The sequence below is a fragment of the Carcharodon carcharias genome, chromosome 2, assembly GCF_017639515.1.
Source record: "Carcharodon carcharias isolate sCarCar2 chromosome 2, sCarCar2.pri, whole genome shotgun sequence".
NCBI lineage: Eukaryota > Metazoa > Chordata > Chondrichthyes > Lamniformes > Lamnidae > Carcharodon > Carcharodon carcharias.
The window spans coordinates 65,025,540-65,042,876 of NC_054468.1; the positions used below are offsets into that span (position 1 = coordinate 65,025,540).

The window sequence follows — 17,337 nt, forward strand, 5'->3', positions numbered from 1 at the left end:
ACCCGCCAACCTGTCAAAGGCCTATTAATTAACTAATTAACGGAATTGCCCGTCCAACCTCAAGGTCTTAAAATTCCTTTCTTCTTTATTTAAAATTTTCAAATTCAAACTAATCTCCCTCAGGCAGCTCTTTCGCGCGCATGTGTGAAAACGTGCAGGCCCCAAATTAGCTCACCAGGGAGCAGTCAGTGCTTCCGGGTGCCTGTCACGCTGGGTGGGCCTTAATTGGCCCGCCCACGTAAAATGGTGGCACACAGCCGATAGTGGGTAGCGATCGGCTGTGCACCCGCCCGCTCCTGCCCGACCCTCCAAAGGGGAGAAAATTCTCCCCCATGTGCTCTACCCACCAATTTAGATTGTAACGACAATGTCCAGTTTTCCTGTGGCCATTCAACTGTTTAGCTATCTTCTCAGATGAAATAAAGAATGTTTCCACATCTCTTTCCTCAAAATTTTGAAGAGCTTGTACAAATGTAAACATCTCCCCACTTCAGTTCAGTAGTAATAAGACCATCAAGTCTTATAAAACTAAATTAAACCTTTATTAATAGAAGAAATGATTTTAAATACATTAATAGATCTATAAATTACTACTATGATAACTTCTACACCCCCTAATTAATCTAACTCCCAGCTCCCTTTACCCCTATGTTTACCAACTTAACATTTCAAACCTAGATTGTCTAATACATCAAAGCCTTCAGACCAGCTGCCTTTAATTCAATTAAGTCACATACAGACAAACCCATAGACACAGATCCCACTTTTACTCTACAATAAATTCCAATAACATTATGAGAATTATTTATACCTTCCTGACAGCACGGTGTGGATCAAATCACCAAAGAGCAGGATGTAAATGAGCAATATGAGTGAGGAGTGGATAATACATATCACACGGACTGTGAAGGAATCAATGCTAACCAAATACCATCTAGGCTTGCATATGAATAAAGGTCCATTTATACAAGGTGTCAATAAGGGTGTTAAAACTGCAACCTGCTAGTTACTTTCAGCCAAGGTCTGGAGGCTCAGCCTTGCTGATATGAAGACAGCACAAAAAAGAATTTTAAACATCTTTAAGCTGGATCGATTTCAGCAACAACAATTTAATTAGAATATGTATGATCCATTAAACAAATATTTCTTACGCTTCCACGTTCACAGTTCAACTTAATAAGTTTTTGTTTTAACATATTAAATTATTATGGCAATGCCAAAACAAAATGTTTTTTTTAATGGATATTTAAGGCTAAAGTCATGAATATCATTTCCCTGAAATCCAAAACCCTTGTATTTCAACTAGACTAAGGAAATATTAAGTTGAATACCTCATTTATTGTTGCTTGTTGGCATGAGGATCTCCGTTCAGGGTTTCTGCCAGCTGACATATTTGTCATGAAGTCCTGTCCCATAAAACTTGGGACATTGGCCATCATCTGACGGAGCCGTTCATGGTGAGAATGGAAAGGTTCCCTAAAATGTGGGGGGGTTCGGGGGAGGAAACAAACTGTTTTAAATTATAATAACTGACATGAAATATTGAATGAGGTTATGTAAAGCAAAGACAGAGGAGTGCAACTGGTCTATACCAGCAACATAAAACAAGCTCGTAGCAAATCAACAGCCAATTTTTTCATGGTGCACAATCTTTCTTCCAATAAAGTTCACAGACAATAGTTCAAACCTTTTTTGAACACTGTTTATCCAGTTTCTGTGTGCTTTTTATTTGGTTTGCATGAAAAACCAATGGAAAATTAAAAAACTAGCAGGGTGAAAAGTCAGCTGCTGAATGACTGAGCCAGTTTCGTGCTGCTGACAAAGACCAATTTCACTGCCACAATCTGTTTAAAAGAAACATATCATCATAAATAATGCAGCTGAAATTCAGTTCCAACCAATTTAGTTATAAGGTCTTGAATTTGATGATGACCATGCTTAAATTGATCTACATGATAATTTCAACTTGGATTAAAGAACAAAGAAAATGCTTATCTCTCATTTTAAATTAATTGCTAGCTTTTTATTTTTCTTTAACTTAAATCTAAAAACATGTATGTTCTTGCCCAAGTTGAATCTCATGAAAACCTGCAACTATATGAAGGACAGATACCACTGTGCTCTTAAATTAAAGTAATACTGGACTGTGCATGACAATAGGTCCATGGGAAAGGGAGGTTTGCATGCACAATAGGAAGCCAGTATGCTAGGAATATTAGGTTTGAACATTTTGTGATTGCACAGCATGCCTTGCCAGGTCATCAGTTCACTTACTTAAAAGATAGAAAAATCTCCAATTTTCCCCCAGTCTCCTCGAAGTTATCTCTACCATTTTGTGTCCAAACACCATCAGCAACATTACAACAAGTTGCATTGATGTAGCAACTTTAAGATAGAAAAAAATTTAAAGTTCTTCAGAAGCTGCATCAAAACTCCACTCCATGTCTGAGGTTGAGATGATAAACAATCAATTCACTTGTGGGAGTGGTGTGCAGGTCTCCTAACTGGAACTGCACAGTAGGGCAGAGTATAAAGGAAGAGATAATGGGAGCTTGTCAGAAAGGTACAGCGATAATCATGGGGAATTTTAATCTACAGGTAAACTGGAGAAATCAGATGGGTAAAGGTAGCCTAGATGAAGAGTTCATGTTCATAACTAAAGAAGTCAAAGACAGCGTCAAACTTAAAGAAAGAGCATATAATTGCATAAAGATGGGTGGCAGGTCATAAAATTGGGCAGAAGAATAGCAAATGACAAAAAATTAACGAGGGAAAAATTACAGTACGAGAGAAAGCTAGCTGGAAATATAAAGATGGATAGTAAGAGTTTCTATAGACATTTAAATAAGAAAAGAGTTAACAAAGTGAACGTTGATCATATAGAAAGTGAATCTGGGGAATTAATAATGGAAAGTAAGGAGATGGCAGATGAATTGAACAGGTATTTTGCATCAGTTTTCACTACAGAGGATATGAATAAAACTCAGAAATGGCTGTAAATCAGGTAATGGAAGGTAGGGAGGAACTCAGGAAAATTACAATCGCCAGAGAAGTGATATTTAGCAAATGTTTTCCACTCAGCAATCTCTTCTCCAAGGAAAAGAGTCTCAACTTCTCCAATCTAGCTTCATAACTGGAGTTCCTGAATTCCCTTACTTTTATATTCTATGCATCTATTCATAAAGATCTGCATCCTGTACATCTTATTAATTCTTAACTCTCTGCTATCTCCAACAATTTACACACATAACCCCCAGGGTCTCTCTGTTCCTGCAGAGCCTTTTGAATTATGTCCTTTAGTATATATTGACTCTCCTCATCCTTCCTACCAAAGTGTGTCACTCGACACTTCTCTGCATTGAATTTCATCTACCACATGTCCAATATTCCACCACATTCTCTTGAAGTCTATCTCTATCCTCTTCAGAATATTTTCATGTTTTTTGTCATCTGTAAATTTTGAAATTGTGCCCTGTATACCCAAGTCTGAATCATTAATATATGTACACATTTACCCCTCAGGAACCCCACTGCAGACCTTCCTCCAATCCAAAGCCCCAATGAAACTGGCCTTCCTCCAATTAAGCATTTTTGTTCCCGATTGCTCCTTGTTCTTTTCCAAAGCTAATCTAAAATTTATCATCCTGTGACCACTGTTCCATAAATATTCTCCTACTTACACTTGACCCACATTCTGCAGAACCAGACACAACAATATCTCCTTCTAGTAGGACCAGAAATATACTGGCCAAAAAAATTCTCCTCAACACACTTCAGAAACTCTTCTACCTCTCTGCCCTTTCCACTATTATCATCACAGTCTATCATAAGATAATTAGAGTCCCTCATTCTCATTATTAGTAATTTTAGATGTGTGTTCGACTGAGTGCTGCCTGCATGGCCCGAGTTAATCAGAACCGGGCGTATGGATGGATTGTTCGTGCATTAAGGATATGCTGTTTGGATCTACACTGCAGGTTGTGACCAAGGGTCGTAATCACAGTTGATGAGTTAATTGACAGACAGATAACACGATCAGAACACAACAGCACAGGAAATTTGTTGCAGATTTGAAGAGAGAAAGGAAAACAGAGTTACGAGCCATCTGTAGCCACTATGGTAGGTGGGAAGCAACAAACATCTGAACAAGGATACCTTTAGTCTTTGTTTGTTAAGTATAATTTTAGTTGCTTAATAAATTGATCTTGCACCACTGCATCAAGTGTCTCCATTTCTGTAATTTATTGTCTGGTCTCTGAACTTCTTACAATCCTGCTTATACCAGTCGAGGAAGAGCTACCCAGTCTAATCCTACCTCCATGCAGTCGGTCGACAGCCTTTCAGGTGATGGATCTTCAAGTATTGCTGAAAAAAGGGACATGTCGAAGCTTTTCATCTTGCACCCATCAGGACACTTCACAAGAATATCAATATAAGGGGAAAACAACAATTTATACTGTATGAAAACAGACTGGTTGCCAAGTGAACTCTGATTGGTAGAGGTGTTGCCATGGAGAATGCACCACTGATGGTGACTGACAGTTAACTGCCAAGCAATGTTTGAAATTTGAACCAGGCAGCTTGACCCTGATTCCTCAGGGCAATGCCTTGACCAATGAGTCAGCAAATGACTGCCATTTATTTTGTTTAGCTGAAACAGGCACAATGTGTGTACATGTTCTTTCTGCTTGCAAAGAACAGGGTATTATGTATTAATATAGGTAGCTTCCAGTACAGGCAAATGCACTATACTGAGCCTGACTGACAATCTTGTCAGTTGTCAGCGTAATTCTTAGCACAGAGGATATTTAACAAATGCTGTCCAATCGCAGAATCACATCTAATGTTGGACGCTGCATTTTGAGTTTTGCAAGCGCAAGTCTGTGCCTTGTTTGATACAATCCGGCGCTAGTCTTTGGGACATATGGCCTACATGCCGAGGCACTAAAATCCATTAACCACATTACTCATTTGTGTGATAAGCAGAACATCTTTTTGGCTTGAAGGCAGCATCCTGTTAGTGGCAAAAGCCACTCATGTTGCCACGGCATAGTAGCAGCGTGAAACAGCTAGCTTCACCTGTTGCTCAAATTTCTGAGATTCCTTGCCCTTCCAGGGAAATCTGAGGTAGACTGGGGGCTTTTCAGGGCTGAAAGTGATGGCCTTAGGCCCATTCATGAGTTTGTGTGATATGCAGTATGAAACGATCTGATCAGGGTAGCCATTATCCCACAGGATGTCTTTAATGCACCCTATTTCAGAATTAAGCTTGCATGGCGAACAAATAGCTCAGGCCTTATTTACAAGATTGCCATTAAGCTAGGCTTGTGGTAGACTGTTGAAGAGAACCCCCTGGCAGATTTCTCAACTAGTGCACCAAGGAAGGGGAGCTCACTTGACTGCTTCATTTCAAAGGTGAATTTGAGCGCAGGATGGAGCCCATTAAGACATGTAAGGAGATTATTACATGCAGTTGCAGATTTACATATTGCAAGTGTATCATCCAAATATCGGAAATATGCGAGGGACAGGAGGTGAGGTGTCATTCCACCAAAGACGCGTCTCTCATGGTACCCAACAAAGGTGTTTGCGAGAGCGGGACCTAGAGGCAATCCCATGGCAACACTATCTATTTGGGCATACATGGTATCATTAAAACTGAACTCAACTGCAGGAGTTGCCGAGTTCATAAGTTCAATGAATACTGATTCACACATTGGCAGCAGGTCTAGATTGCCATGATATAGTGCTGCCGCTCAAATATCTATGGCTCCCTTAAGTGGAACAATGGTGAACAGGCTAGCTATGTCAAATGAGCACATGGACACAGTATTGCTATTGATATGCAAGTCCGGTATGGACTTAGCAAATGTAAAGGAATCCTTCCCCTTGTATGTGGAAAACGAAGTGTCCTAATGAAGGCAAGGTGAAAAGCTTCAACATGTCACTTTTTCAGCAATACTCAAGTTCTGTGCAACCAAACAATCTTCAAGTCGGTATCCAAATACTTTTTAAGTGATGAGATTCTGCCTCTACCATCCTTTCAGACAATGGGTTTTCAGGTTTCAAAACCCTCAGGGTGAAAAAAACTATTTTGTCATCTCCCAGCTAATCCTTCTAGCTATTACTTTAAATCTATGTCCCCAGGTTTTTGATCCCTTTGCTAAGGTAAGTAGGTCATCCTTATTTACTCTCTCTAGGCCCCTCATAATATTTTATGCCTCAATTAAGTTACCCCTTAGCCTCCTCAATCTAGAGAAAAACAACCACATTCAGTTCAATCTTTCATCATATCTAAGCATTTCCAATCCTGCAATATCCTTGTAAATCTCCTCTGCACCCTCTTCAGTGCAATCACATCTTTTCTGCAATGTGGTGACCAGAACTTTAAACACTACATGGGCTGTGGTCTAACTAGTGTTGGATACAATCCTAGCATAACCTTCCTGCAGTTATATTCTATACCTTGGATAATACAGGAAAACATACCATATTTCTTCATAACTACTTTATCAATCTGTCCAGATACCTTTAAGGATCTGTGAACATGCATTCTAAGGCTCCTCTGTTCCCCCACACCACTCAATTTCCTCCCATTTATTGTGTATTCCCTTGCCTTGTTATACATCCCAAAATGCATCACTTCATACTTCTCCAGATTGCAATCCAATTGACCAGCTATCTAAATTTTCCTGAGGTTGAAAGATTTCTTCCTCACTGTCACCCACACGCCTAATTTATCAGTGCAAATATCTTTATCATGCTCTTACATTTGAGTCCAAATCATTAATATAAACAATCAAAAACAAGGAACTGAGTACTGAGCCCCTCAGGACCTCACTGGTAATAACTTTCCAGTCACAAAAACACCTACCAACCATTACCTTTTGCTTCCTGCCACTATACTAATTTTGGATCCAATTTGCCATTCTCTCTTGGATTTCAAGGGCTTTCATGCTTTTGAACAGCTTGCCAATGGGATATTTTTAAAAATCTTGCGGAAAGCCATGTAGACCACATCCACACACTGCCCTCATCAAATATACATGCTATCACCTCAACAAATTCAATCAAGTTATTCAGGCATGACCTTTCCTTAACAAATCTACGTGGTAACCAGAACTATAAACAGTACTCGAGCTGTGGTAGAATATAACTGCAGGAAGATTATGCTAGAATTGTATACTGACTTTCCTTGTTAATCTTTGCCTTTCTAAACAAAGGTTTATCCTATCCCTCAGAATTGATCCCAACAATTTCTGGCTTATAATTACTTGGATTGTCCCTCCCTCCTTTTTTAAAAACAACAATGTTGCCAAATTCCAATCCTCTGGCACTGCTCGTGCAGCCAGGGAGACTTTAAAATGATGGTCAAAGCCATCAGAATGTCTACCCTTGCTTCTGTTAACAACCAGGGAGGTACTTCATCTGGGCCCGTCAAGTTATCTACTTTCAAAGAAGTCAAATCCTTTAATACTTCCTCTCTTATAATGTTTACCTCGTCCAAAGTTCACATTTTTCCTCCTTAATTATGACATAATTATTGGCCTCTTTTCCATAAAGACAGCCTTAAAGTATTCATTAAAAGCCTTACCCACATCCTCTGCCTCCACACAGAGGTTACCTTTTTAGTCCCTAAAAGGCACTGCTCTTTCTGTAATTATCCTGTTGCTTTTTATGACATCACATGAGGGCAGGTTCGGACTTGGATTATCTCCCTCAACATTGACCCACAAGCTAGCTGTACTGCATATCCCCAGGATAGGGGGCGTTAGGGGCAACATTATGTGTGCTTGTACACTGGAACCTGGTCCTCAATTGTTTTAGCTATCCATGCCATCTTTGGATTTTCCTTGATTTTATTTGCCAGTACTTTTTCATGCCATTTCTCAGCTTTCCTAATTTCCCTTCTAATTTCATCCTTACATTTTCTGTATACTTCCAGGCTTTCTGCAGTATTAATCTTGGTGTCTGATATAAGCTTCCCTTTTTTGCCTCACCTCTATGCACCTTAAATTCTAGGAGACTCTAGATGTGACTCACCCTTTTCCTTTGTGGGAACATGTTTAGCTTGAACACCTTGAATCTCCTCTTTGTGTAGCTCCTAAGGATTTGAAACTGATTTACCTTCAAGGAGCTGTTTCCAGTTCATTTTTGCTAAATTGTTTCCACACCTAGTAAAATTGACCTTCCCCAAATTTAGAACTTCTAACCCTTCTTTATCTTTGTCCTTTTCCATGACTGTGCTAAGCCTAACTGAATAATGATCACTACCACAAAAGCTCTCCTCCCACTGATGCTCCTTCCTCCGCCATCCTTGATTAATTCCCTAAAACTGAAGCCAGAATTGCCATATCCACCACACCCACTCTGTTGGGCTTGCCACATATAGGCTAAATATGTTCTCCTGAATGCAACTGAAGAATTCTGTGCCCTCTGTACTTTTTTTTACCTCGACTGTATCTCAGTTAATATTAGGGTAATTGAAATCCTCCACTATCACTCCCTTATTGGTTTTGCGTGTCAGAAATTTGACTACTATCTACTGCCCTTGGGCTGTTAGGAGGTCTGTAGTACACTTTCCCAACAGTGTGACTGCCCTTTTTCTGTTCCTTCATTCAACCCATATAGCCTCATTTGATGAACCCTCAAATATATCACCCCTTCTAACTGCTGCCAACCCACTTTCCTTTTTAATCCCCTATCTCATCTGAAAAACCTCTAACCAGGAACACTAAGCTCCCATACCTGCCCCTTTCTAAGCTATGTATCAGTAATATAGCTCTAAAGAAGGGTCATAAGGACTTGAAACATCAGCTTTGTTTTTCTCTCCACAGATGCTGTCAGGTCTGCTGAGTTTTTCCAGCATTTTCTATGTCCATTTCAGTAATACAGGTTGGATGTCCAAAATCTAGCACCCGCAGTACCAAAGGCAGTGCTGAGTTTCTAATGCTCTCGGATTTTAGACAATAAAATCAGGTAGCCTATCCTAGGCCAAATTCAATGAATCAGAGTACATGAAATAAAGTATAAAAAATACAAAAATATAATGTATATATAAAGTTTGAAAAGAATAAATAAGTTTTCTTTCATAAAAGCAGACCAGCAGGCTAGTGCTGAATCTTACCGATGTTGGGAGGCTGGGAGTAGGTGCGATGGGTGCGGAGCCAATTACCACCCGTGATCGGCTCTGTGCCGCCATTTTACCCAGGTGGGCCAATTAAGGCCTGCCTAGCATGAATCACAGCTCTTGAGAACAGCAGGAAGAGGAGGGCGGCAGCGGGAGTCCAGTGACTGCTGGGTCCAATGGCGACCCGGCGGCCTGTTTAAAAATGGTGCAAGCAACCTTCCAAAGGCTGCCAACGATGGCGCACAGAAGGATGTCTGAGGGCGCTCTCAGAGAGCAGGCCAGGCGGGAAAGAAGGTCAGCGGGGCACCGTGCCCTGACATTTTCAGATGAGTGCCTTGCTGCCCTCCTCGAGGAGGTGGTAGCACAGCACGACATCATAATGCCGCCCCCCCACACACATGACGAAACGTGCCTGGGAGGAGGTGAGAGAAGGGGTCAGCTCCTGGGTGCAGTGCCGCAAGTGGTTCAATAACCTCTTGCGATTGGGAAAGGTGAGTACCATGTTGGCATGGAACGCTTAGCACAGCAGTTAGGTTGGCCCTCCCCAGCCCCCAAGCTCGGAATTTTGTTTTTGCATTCATTCATGGCATGTGGCCTTCGCTGGGTGGGCCAGCATTTATTGCCCATGCCTTGTTACCCCTGAGAGGGTGGTGCTGAACTGCCTACTACATCCACTCCATGTGGTACACTTACACCCAGAGTACTATTTTGGGTGCGACATCCAGGATCTGGACCTAGGCGCAGTGCTGGAATGCCAAAACATTTCAAAGTCAGAATGCTGAATAACTTGGAGGGGAACTTCCAGGTGGTGGGGCAACCATCCATCTGCTGCCCTTGTCTATCTGGGCAAGGGGGTCAGCCCTGGCTGCTTGGAGTGAGTGTATGGCAACTCCAGGGTCACTGACACCTGAGGCCCCTGAAGATATACACGCAGCAGCGTCACACCAACTCAGCTAGGCAGGCACCAGCTCAGATACCAGCACCTCGATGAGGATAGGGTCGTCAGCTAGTGTCCCAGGGCACAGTGGTGAGGGCACTTCACACTCGCTGGCATTTGGAGGGCTGCTGGGGACCAGGAACATGCTCAGTCGGTGGCTGATGATGTGCCTCTGGGGTCCTCCCTGAGACAGCAGACGCTGGAAATCCAGCAGGGTCTGCGAGAGGATCTGGCGGAGATACATGAGACAATGCATGCCATGGTCTCCGTGATGGAGGAGTCCATGCAGAACATCAGCAATGCAATGACCCTCATGGTCAAGCTCAATGTCTCCTCCATGGAGAGAGTGGTGACTCTCATGGAGAGGCTCCTCCAGGAGAACAATCAGGGCTTCCTGGGGATGTGCTTGGACCTGCAAGCCCTCACAGCGGCACTGACCTCAGCTGGTCAGTGTCAGCGTGGGAGACGAACTGGGCACCCAGTATCCCAGCTAGGTGCCCAAACATCAATGGTGAGTAGGGAGGTCCGAAGCGTGCCGTCGTCTCTGTGGGCTCCTCTCAGGGCACTCCAGATGAGGGCAGCAGCTCCTCTGCCAGTGACCATGGGATCCAATGAGGCTGCAGCGACTGGGAAGATGCCAGCCATGCCACTGGCCACTTCCTCCCAGGCAGGGCCAGCACAGGCTCCACGGGCCAGAGGATGCCCACCAAGGTCATCAAGGCCAACAGGACAGCAGAGCGAGCAGGCTGTCTCCAATGCCAGTGCCAGCGAGGGGGGAGCATTTAGGTGTAGCAGCTGTAAACGTAAGCGTAAATCACCTGATGCACACCACAGGCTTACCACTGATGGATTTCTGTTACCCCCATATTAGTTGCTTCTCATTCGGTGTGCAGCTCAACACCTTTTAATGCACTTTCATTTCTGGTTTGTATTATGCGATCATTAAATGTTTTAGTTCTCAACAAGCCTCTAGGTGCTTCATTATTTCTGCATGTGTATGGGAACCCATGATATTATGAGTGACTTGTTTGTCATTGAGCTTTATTGACAAGGCACATAGTTAATGTTCCTAACCAGGCAGATGTTGCTCTCAGGTATCGAGTATGGAGCCTGCAGCTCTGGCATGTGTTGGAGGTCCATCTGTTGTAGGCTAGCTGAAGGATCGTTGGATCAAAGCCTTCGGGGTGTCCTTGCCCCCAAGGAGGTTGCCCAGGTCAGCATCTAACCCCTCAGTGTTCTCCTGACTGTGCTCGTCCTTGGGCTCACTCCTGGACTCATTGTCTGCAGCCAGAGCATCTGCTTCTACATCTTCTTCCTCCACTGCGTCTCCCCTTTCCAGCTCCAGATTGTGGAGAGCGCAGCATACAACCACTATCAGTGACACACGATCTGGGGGGGATTGCACCCCCTTAACAGTCCAGGCATCGGAAGCACATGTTGAGAAGATCGATGGTTCTCTCTATCGCAGCCCTTGTGGAGGGTGGCTCCTATTGTACAGCTGCTTAGCCTCTATTCTTGGATGGTGGAGGGGCATTATGAGCCATCTTCCGAGGGGATAGTCCTTGTCACTCAGCAGCCATCCGGGCTGGAGCACTGAAGCACCTTGGAACTTGGGAGTCTCTTAGGATGTTAGGTCATGGGAATTGTCTGGGTACCTTGCTAATACTTGCAGAACCTGCAACCTGTGGTCACACACTATCTGCAGGTTCAAGGAGTGGAAGCCCTTCCTGTTGACAAAGGCACCTGGCTCACCCGCTGGCGACTTGATGGCCACATGTGTGCAGTCAATTGCACCCTGTACGCACGGGAACCCAGCAATTGCTGCGAAGTCTCTGGCTCGCTCCGTCTGGCTGGCCTCGTCCAAGCAGTAGTGAATGAAAGTCAATGCATGCCTGAACAGTGCATCAGTCACGAGCTTGACACGGCTGTGGACAGCTGACTGTAAGACTCTGCACAGATCACCCCACCGACCTCTGGAAAGAGCCGGAGGCACAGAAGTTGAGGGCAGCTGTGACCTTCAACGCCAGTGGCATGGGTTGTCCACCCACACAGTTAGAGCTAATCTCAGGGCCGATCATCTGACAGATGGAGATCACGGTCTCCCTCGAAAGATGGAGACTCCTTCAGCACTGCACTTCAGACACATTGATGTCGCTGCAATGCCGCCTGTATACCCTAGCAGCAAAATAGTGGCGTCTTCTGCGGCCCTTTCCGCCTTGCACTTCCTGTTGTCCCTGCATCCCTTGTGCCTGCATCTGTCCTCCCAAAGGTGGCTCCCCTGGAGATTGAATATGGACTCCTGCCTCCTCGCCCTTCTGGCCCTCTCTTCCTTCTCAGAGGAGATGACTCCAGTGGAGAGCACAATCCCCATTCCCAGGATAAGGGAAGACAGCCTGAAACCTGCAAGGCCCCAAGAATTATGTTTCCTCCAGAGTCCTGACCTGAAGCCTGTTATTCCTGTAAAAGCTGCTCTGAAGAGATTTGAAGCTCTTCTGTTTACACAAGCAAGAAGCAGTAAGTTTCTAAAGTAAATGACTGACAACTAGCATTTGTGAGCCCAATCACCCCTCTTATCCCGCCCGTGGATGAGATTTTTAAAAATGTGGCCAACCGGCCTGCTCTGAAAATTGCATGGGATCTGAAAAATCAGCATATTAATGCCTCAAGGGCCTTAAGTGGCCTGTTAATTAATGGCCGGTGCGCCTCAGAACTCATAGCACGCCCACCCATCGAAATATCACGCCTGACGTCGCCATGCGTCATTTTAGGCATCTGCGTGACAGGCCTGCCCCTGCACACTGATGTCAAAATTTTGCCCCTAATGTAAACAAAGCAACTAAGGCGATAGATAGTCCAGCGTGCCACCAAGAATGAGCACCTAACCCAATTATCCCAGTATTCAAACAATAAGTCTGAATACCACTTAATTGAATGTAAAATGGAATATTTTCAAAAATGTCTGGTTTTCAGACATTTCAGTTTTTGGACAGCCAGATTTTAGACGCCCAGCCAGCAGCTTAAAAATGTGTCCTCAGCTCACCTGCCTTATTCACTACACTCCTTGGGTTTAGGTATGAACCATGATGCACAATCAGACTTCTTTCTTTTCTATTTTCCAATCCTTGTTTGCCCTGCCTTCCAAACTCTCATGCTAATTTTCTGCTTTCCATTTCCAAGTCTGCCTTTTTTCCTGCTGAATCTATATTCAGTTCCACACCAACACCACCCCCCACCCCAACTCTACCATTTTGACTGTCTTTTCTGCTATATTTAGTTTCCAGTCCTGACTGCCTTACAGAAATATTTCAGTTATAGTTATTGTGTGTTACAAGTACAAGGCTGTGTAATTTAAAGTGAAGTAGACTATCCTGATTAGGGTGATAGTGAGATCATACTCACCACTGCCCAGAGACAGGCCCATATGATTTGGTTGCCATGGTGAAAGAGGTCCCAGGCTGAAATCTATAGGAAATCAAGAGCCAGTTTTCACACCTTGACATAAAAGAGGGGCAGCTGGTCTTTCTGGATGCAAACTCTTAGACACAGAGATCAAAGAGATGCGAATAAAAGAGAATTAAAGACCAAGGGGTTGCTGGAATATGGTTTGCTGCTGCAAGTCAGTTTGGGGATACTCAGACAACTGAGTGAAGCAACTTTCAAAGGACACAGAAAGACTCGTCCTGGTGTGGCAGGGAGATGGGAGCCTGCTGAAAAGCTGACAGGAGCGTGGGACTTAACTTGTAAGGCTAAGAGCATGGCGTAACATACAGATGGTTCATAAAGCATTTTCAGGTGTATTAAGTAGTTAGTGGGGAAGTCCTTTTCTGTAGCCTGGTGTACTCATTGCCAATTAAATAATGTTTAGTCTATGTTGATTTTGATTTGATTTACAGTAAAAATCTTGTGCGATTCCTTCCATTGATTGCTGGGAAATTTAAATCTCTTTTTCAATCTCTACAGGGATTATAACACGTCATACCTCAAGGATGAATTTATGTCAACATTTGTCCAATTTGACCTTATTCGCGATACATTTGTATAAAAAATGCTTATTTGGGCTACACACCCTAACCAGTGCTTCTGCTATAATGTTATACTCATGCTTCTTATTTCTCTTTTTTGGTTAAACTATGTCTTTTAGTTTCCCTTTAACTCTTAACCTAAAACACATTTTCTGACATTAAGTCTACTCTTCCCATTTTTGTTTGTTTTTTGAGTTATTATTTATACTATTTCTTTTCCATCAGGGCCCTCATTAAGGTCGTCCGAGTTATCCTTTCCACTCGGACCCTTGTCCCAACCCAGCTCAGTTGGAGCCCGTCCCTGCAATACAGTTTCTTCCTGTCCCCAGCACTGTCGCTCATGCCCCATGAAATGGAACACCTCCTTCAGCCATGTGCACACCTCCTCCAGTCATGTGCTCACCCCCACGGTAATTTGCAAATAGTTCAGGTAATACTCCAGAAATTATAACCCTCGAGGTATTATTTATTAATTTAGCTGCTGGTTCCTGCTACTCTCCAAACAAGACCTCTTACTTACTCCTCCCTATGTTGTCACCCCCAATATAGCGACAATGACTGGACTCTCCACCTTGATCTCTAACATTGTTTAGAAGCTACTTCTTAATGTCACCTATCCTGGCACCAACCAGGTAGGCAACACACCATGTGAGATTCTCCTGCTTACAAAGGGTGCTATCTGTCCCCCTAATTATTGAATCCTCTATAACTACCACATTATGCTTTCCTTCCTCTCTCCTTTGGACAGCTTCCTGGTCTAAGATGTCATGGTCAACATTCTGACTATCCTTTCAACAGTTTTTACCTTATCCTCACAGGTATCAAATACATTGTACCTGCTGAATAGAATTAGTTTCTGCAAATCCTCCTTCTCCATCTCACCTGGGTCCCTCTTATGCTGCACACCATTGGTCAAACCAACCTTACTCTGAACCTGCACCCCCTCACAAATGTGACCAAAGTCTGGTGCAAACTGTCTCCAAATCTCACACCCAGATGGATATCAGGATGGAGATTGCAAATGCGTTCCACTCTGACATTCTCACTGCTCCCAAACTCCGACACACCGCACTTCAGACACATAGCCAACTCTGCCATTTCTTAACCTTGATTATTTTTAATCTACCTTTTAGTTTGTTGAAAATTGCTTTTCCTTTTACTAGGCACAAATTTGCACTGAGCACCGAAACACTGGAAAAAAATTACATGCCTCAGTTTATTAAGACTACTACCTGAACATGCCAAAAATAAGCTTAAGACTTGCCTTGCTCTGAACAGAAAAAAATTTACCAGCTACTCACCAATCAATTTTTCCCTTGTGCTGACGCCAGGTTAATTGCTTTTACCTCCCTCCCTGACATTTGTGCTCCCTTAAGTCCTATCTCTCTAATTGATTGTTCACTAAAAATACGAAACACACTAGCATTTATATGCATATAAATACTTGCCCTATATACTTGCCTTAAAACCCTGGGGTTCCGCTGCTCCTCCCTCTGTGTTGATTTAGATATGACGCCACTTATTGAATTCTTCTCCGCCTCTGTTTGGTCTCTGCGTTGTTTTTAAAGGCTCTGCTCTCCCAATATGCTTTGCTGCACAGCTGAACACCTTGCCAACATTCCAGGCACAGTACCACACCTCCAGTAATGTTGCAGTATGCCTTTATTGTACGGTACATCATGTCACTCGCTATTAGACATTGTAGACTTGCAATATGAATGTTGATAGATTCTTTTGGCAGGGACACCCAAATCCAAAACTGCATGCGACTAAATAGTAGACTCAGAATCTTAAATCAGAGGCTTTAAAATTCAATGCATGACCGTCACTTCACTCTCTCTGACAAAAGTTTTCCTTTCAGAATAAGACATGTCAATTGCATAAGGCCATGCCTAACAACTTCTGCGCAACTACCATAGGAAAATGAATAGCCTTTGAAGACTAATGTTGGGTGACCAATCTTCATACCAACATATGGCTTGGATTTTTTTCATATACCTGTACTGCAGCTTTTACAAAGACAAAAAAAAAACACACACACACACACACAACACTGCGAAATTTTGATTCAATTTGGGAAAACCTTGCAATCTAATGTAAAGTTAATGAGATATGGCTGCTCTTTCATAGGATAGTGGTGGCACAAACTACACTGAAAATGATGAGAGAAAAGGAATGATGAAGACGACTCTGAAAAGAAATGGAAAGACCAAATCAAGCAGATTATCAAAAAAAATGTTCAAATAATAAATGGAGCCAAATCCACAACAGCAGAAAAATTTTACCCGGTGTGGGAAACACGTAGAATTGATGTGCCAAATGAGTGGGGTGAAATTCATCTTGGGTAGCAGCTCAAAATTAGCAAATTGGCCACTTGTTTACATTTCATTCTATTATTATTTCCACGATGGAGCAATGGGCAGGCAGTGGCAAGGTGAATGGAACCAGGAGGAGCACTTATACTTCTCCTGTGCCAGCGCCAAAGCAAATTAAAACTAAGAAACTTAATTCACAGAATCACAGAATTGTTACAGTGTAGAAGGAGGCCGTTTGGCCCATTGTGTCTGCACCGGCTCTCTCAGCATTTTAACTTAGTGCCAATCTCCTGTCTTTTCCCTGTAACCCTTCAGATTGTTTCTATTTAAATAATCATCCAATGCTCTCTTGAATACCTCAGTTAAACCTGCCTCAGCCACACTTCCAAGCAGTGCATTCCAAACCCTAACTACTCGCTGTGTGAAAAAGTTTTTTCTCACCTCACATTTGCTTCTTTTGCAAAACACTTTAAAACTGTGTTCTCAATCTGTTTATGAGCAGGAACAGTTTGTCCCTATCTGCTCTGTCCCAACCCCTCATGATTTTGGAATTTCTATCAAGACTCCTCTTAGCCTTTTGCTCTCCAAGGAAAACAGTCCCAACTTCTCCAATCTTTCCTCCAAACTGAATTGCCCATCCCTGTAAACCTCTTCTGCGCTCTCTCCAATACATTCACATCCTTCCTATGGTATGGCACCCAAAACTGCACACAATACTCCAGCTGAGGTCTAACCAGTGTCTTATATAAGTTCATCATAACCTCCCTGCTCTTGTACTCTATGCCCCTATTAATGAAGCCTAGAATACTGTATGCTTTAGAAATAGCTCTCTCTACCTGTCCTGCCATCATTAATGACTTATGTACATATACATCCAGGTCTCTCTGCTCCTGCACACCCTTTAGAGTAGTATCCTTTATTTTATACTGTCTC

The 17,337-nt window shown here is 43.0% G+C and overlaps 1 protein-coding gene across 1 annotated transcript in view; it reads right to left on the reverse strand.

Annotated features, from left to right (window-relative positions):
- mlf1 (myeloid leukemia factor 1) overlaps positions 1 to 17,337 on the reverse strand; it is a 71,834-nt gene that overhangs the window by 47,871 nt on the left and 6,626 nt on the right. Inside the window, exon 2 of the mRNA XM_041178034.1 lies at positions 1,332 to 1,476. Coding sequence (XP_041033968.1) covers positions 1,332 to 1,476 — 145 coding nt within the window. The remainder of the gene's footprint in view (positions 1 to 1,331; positions 1,477 to 17,337) is intronic.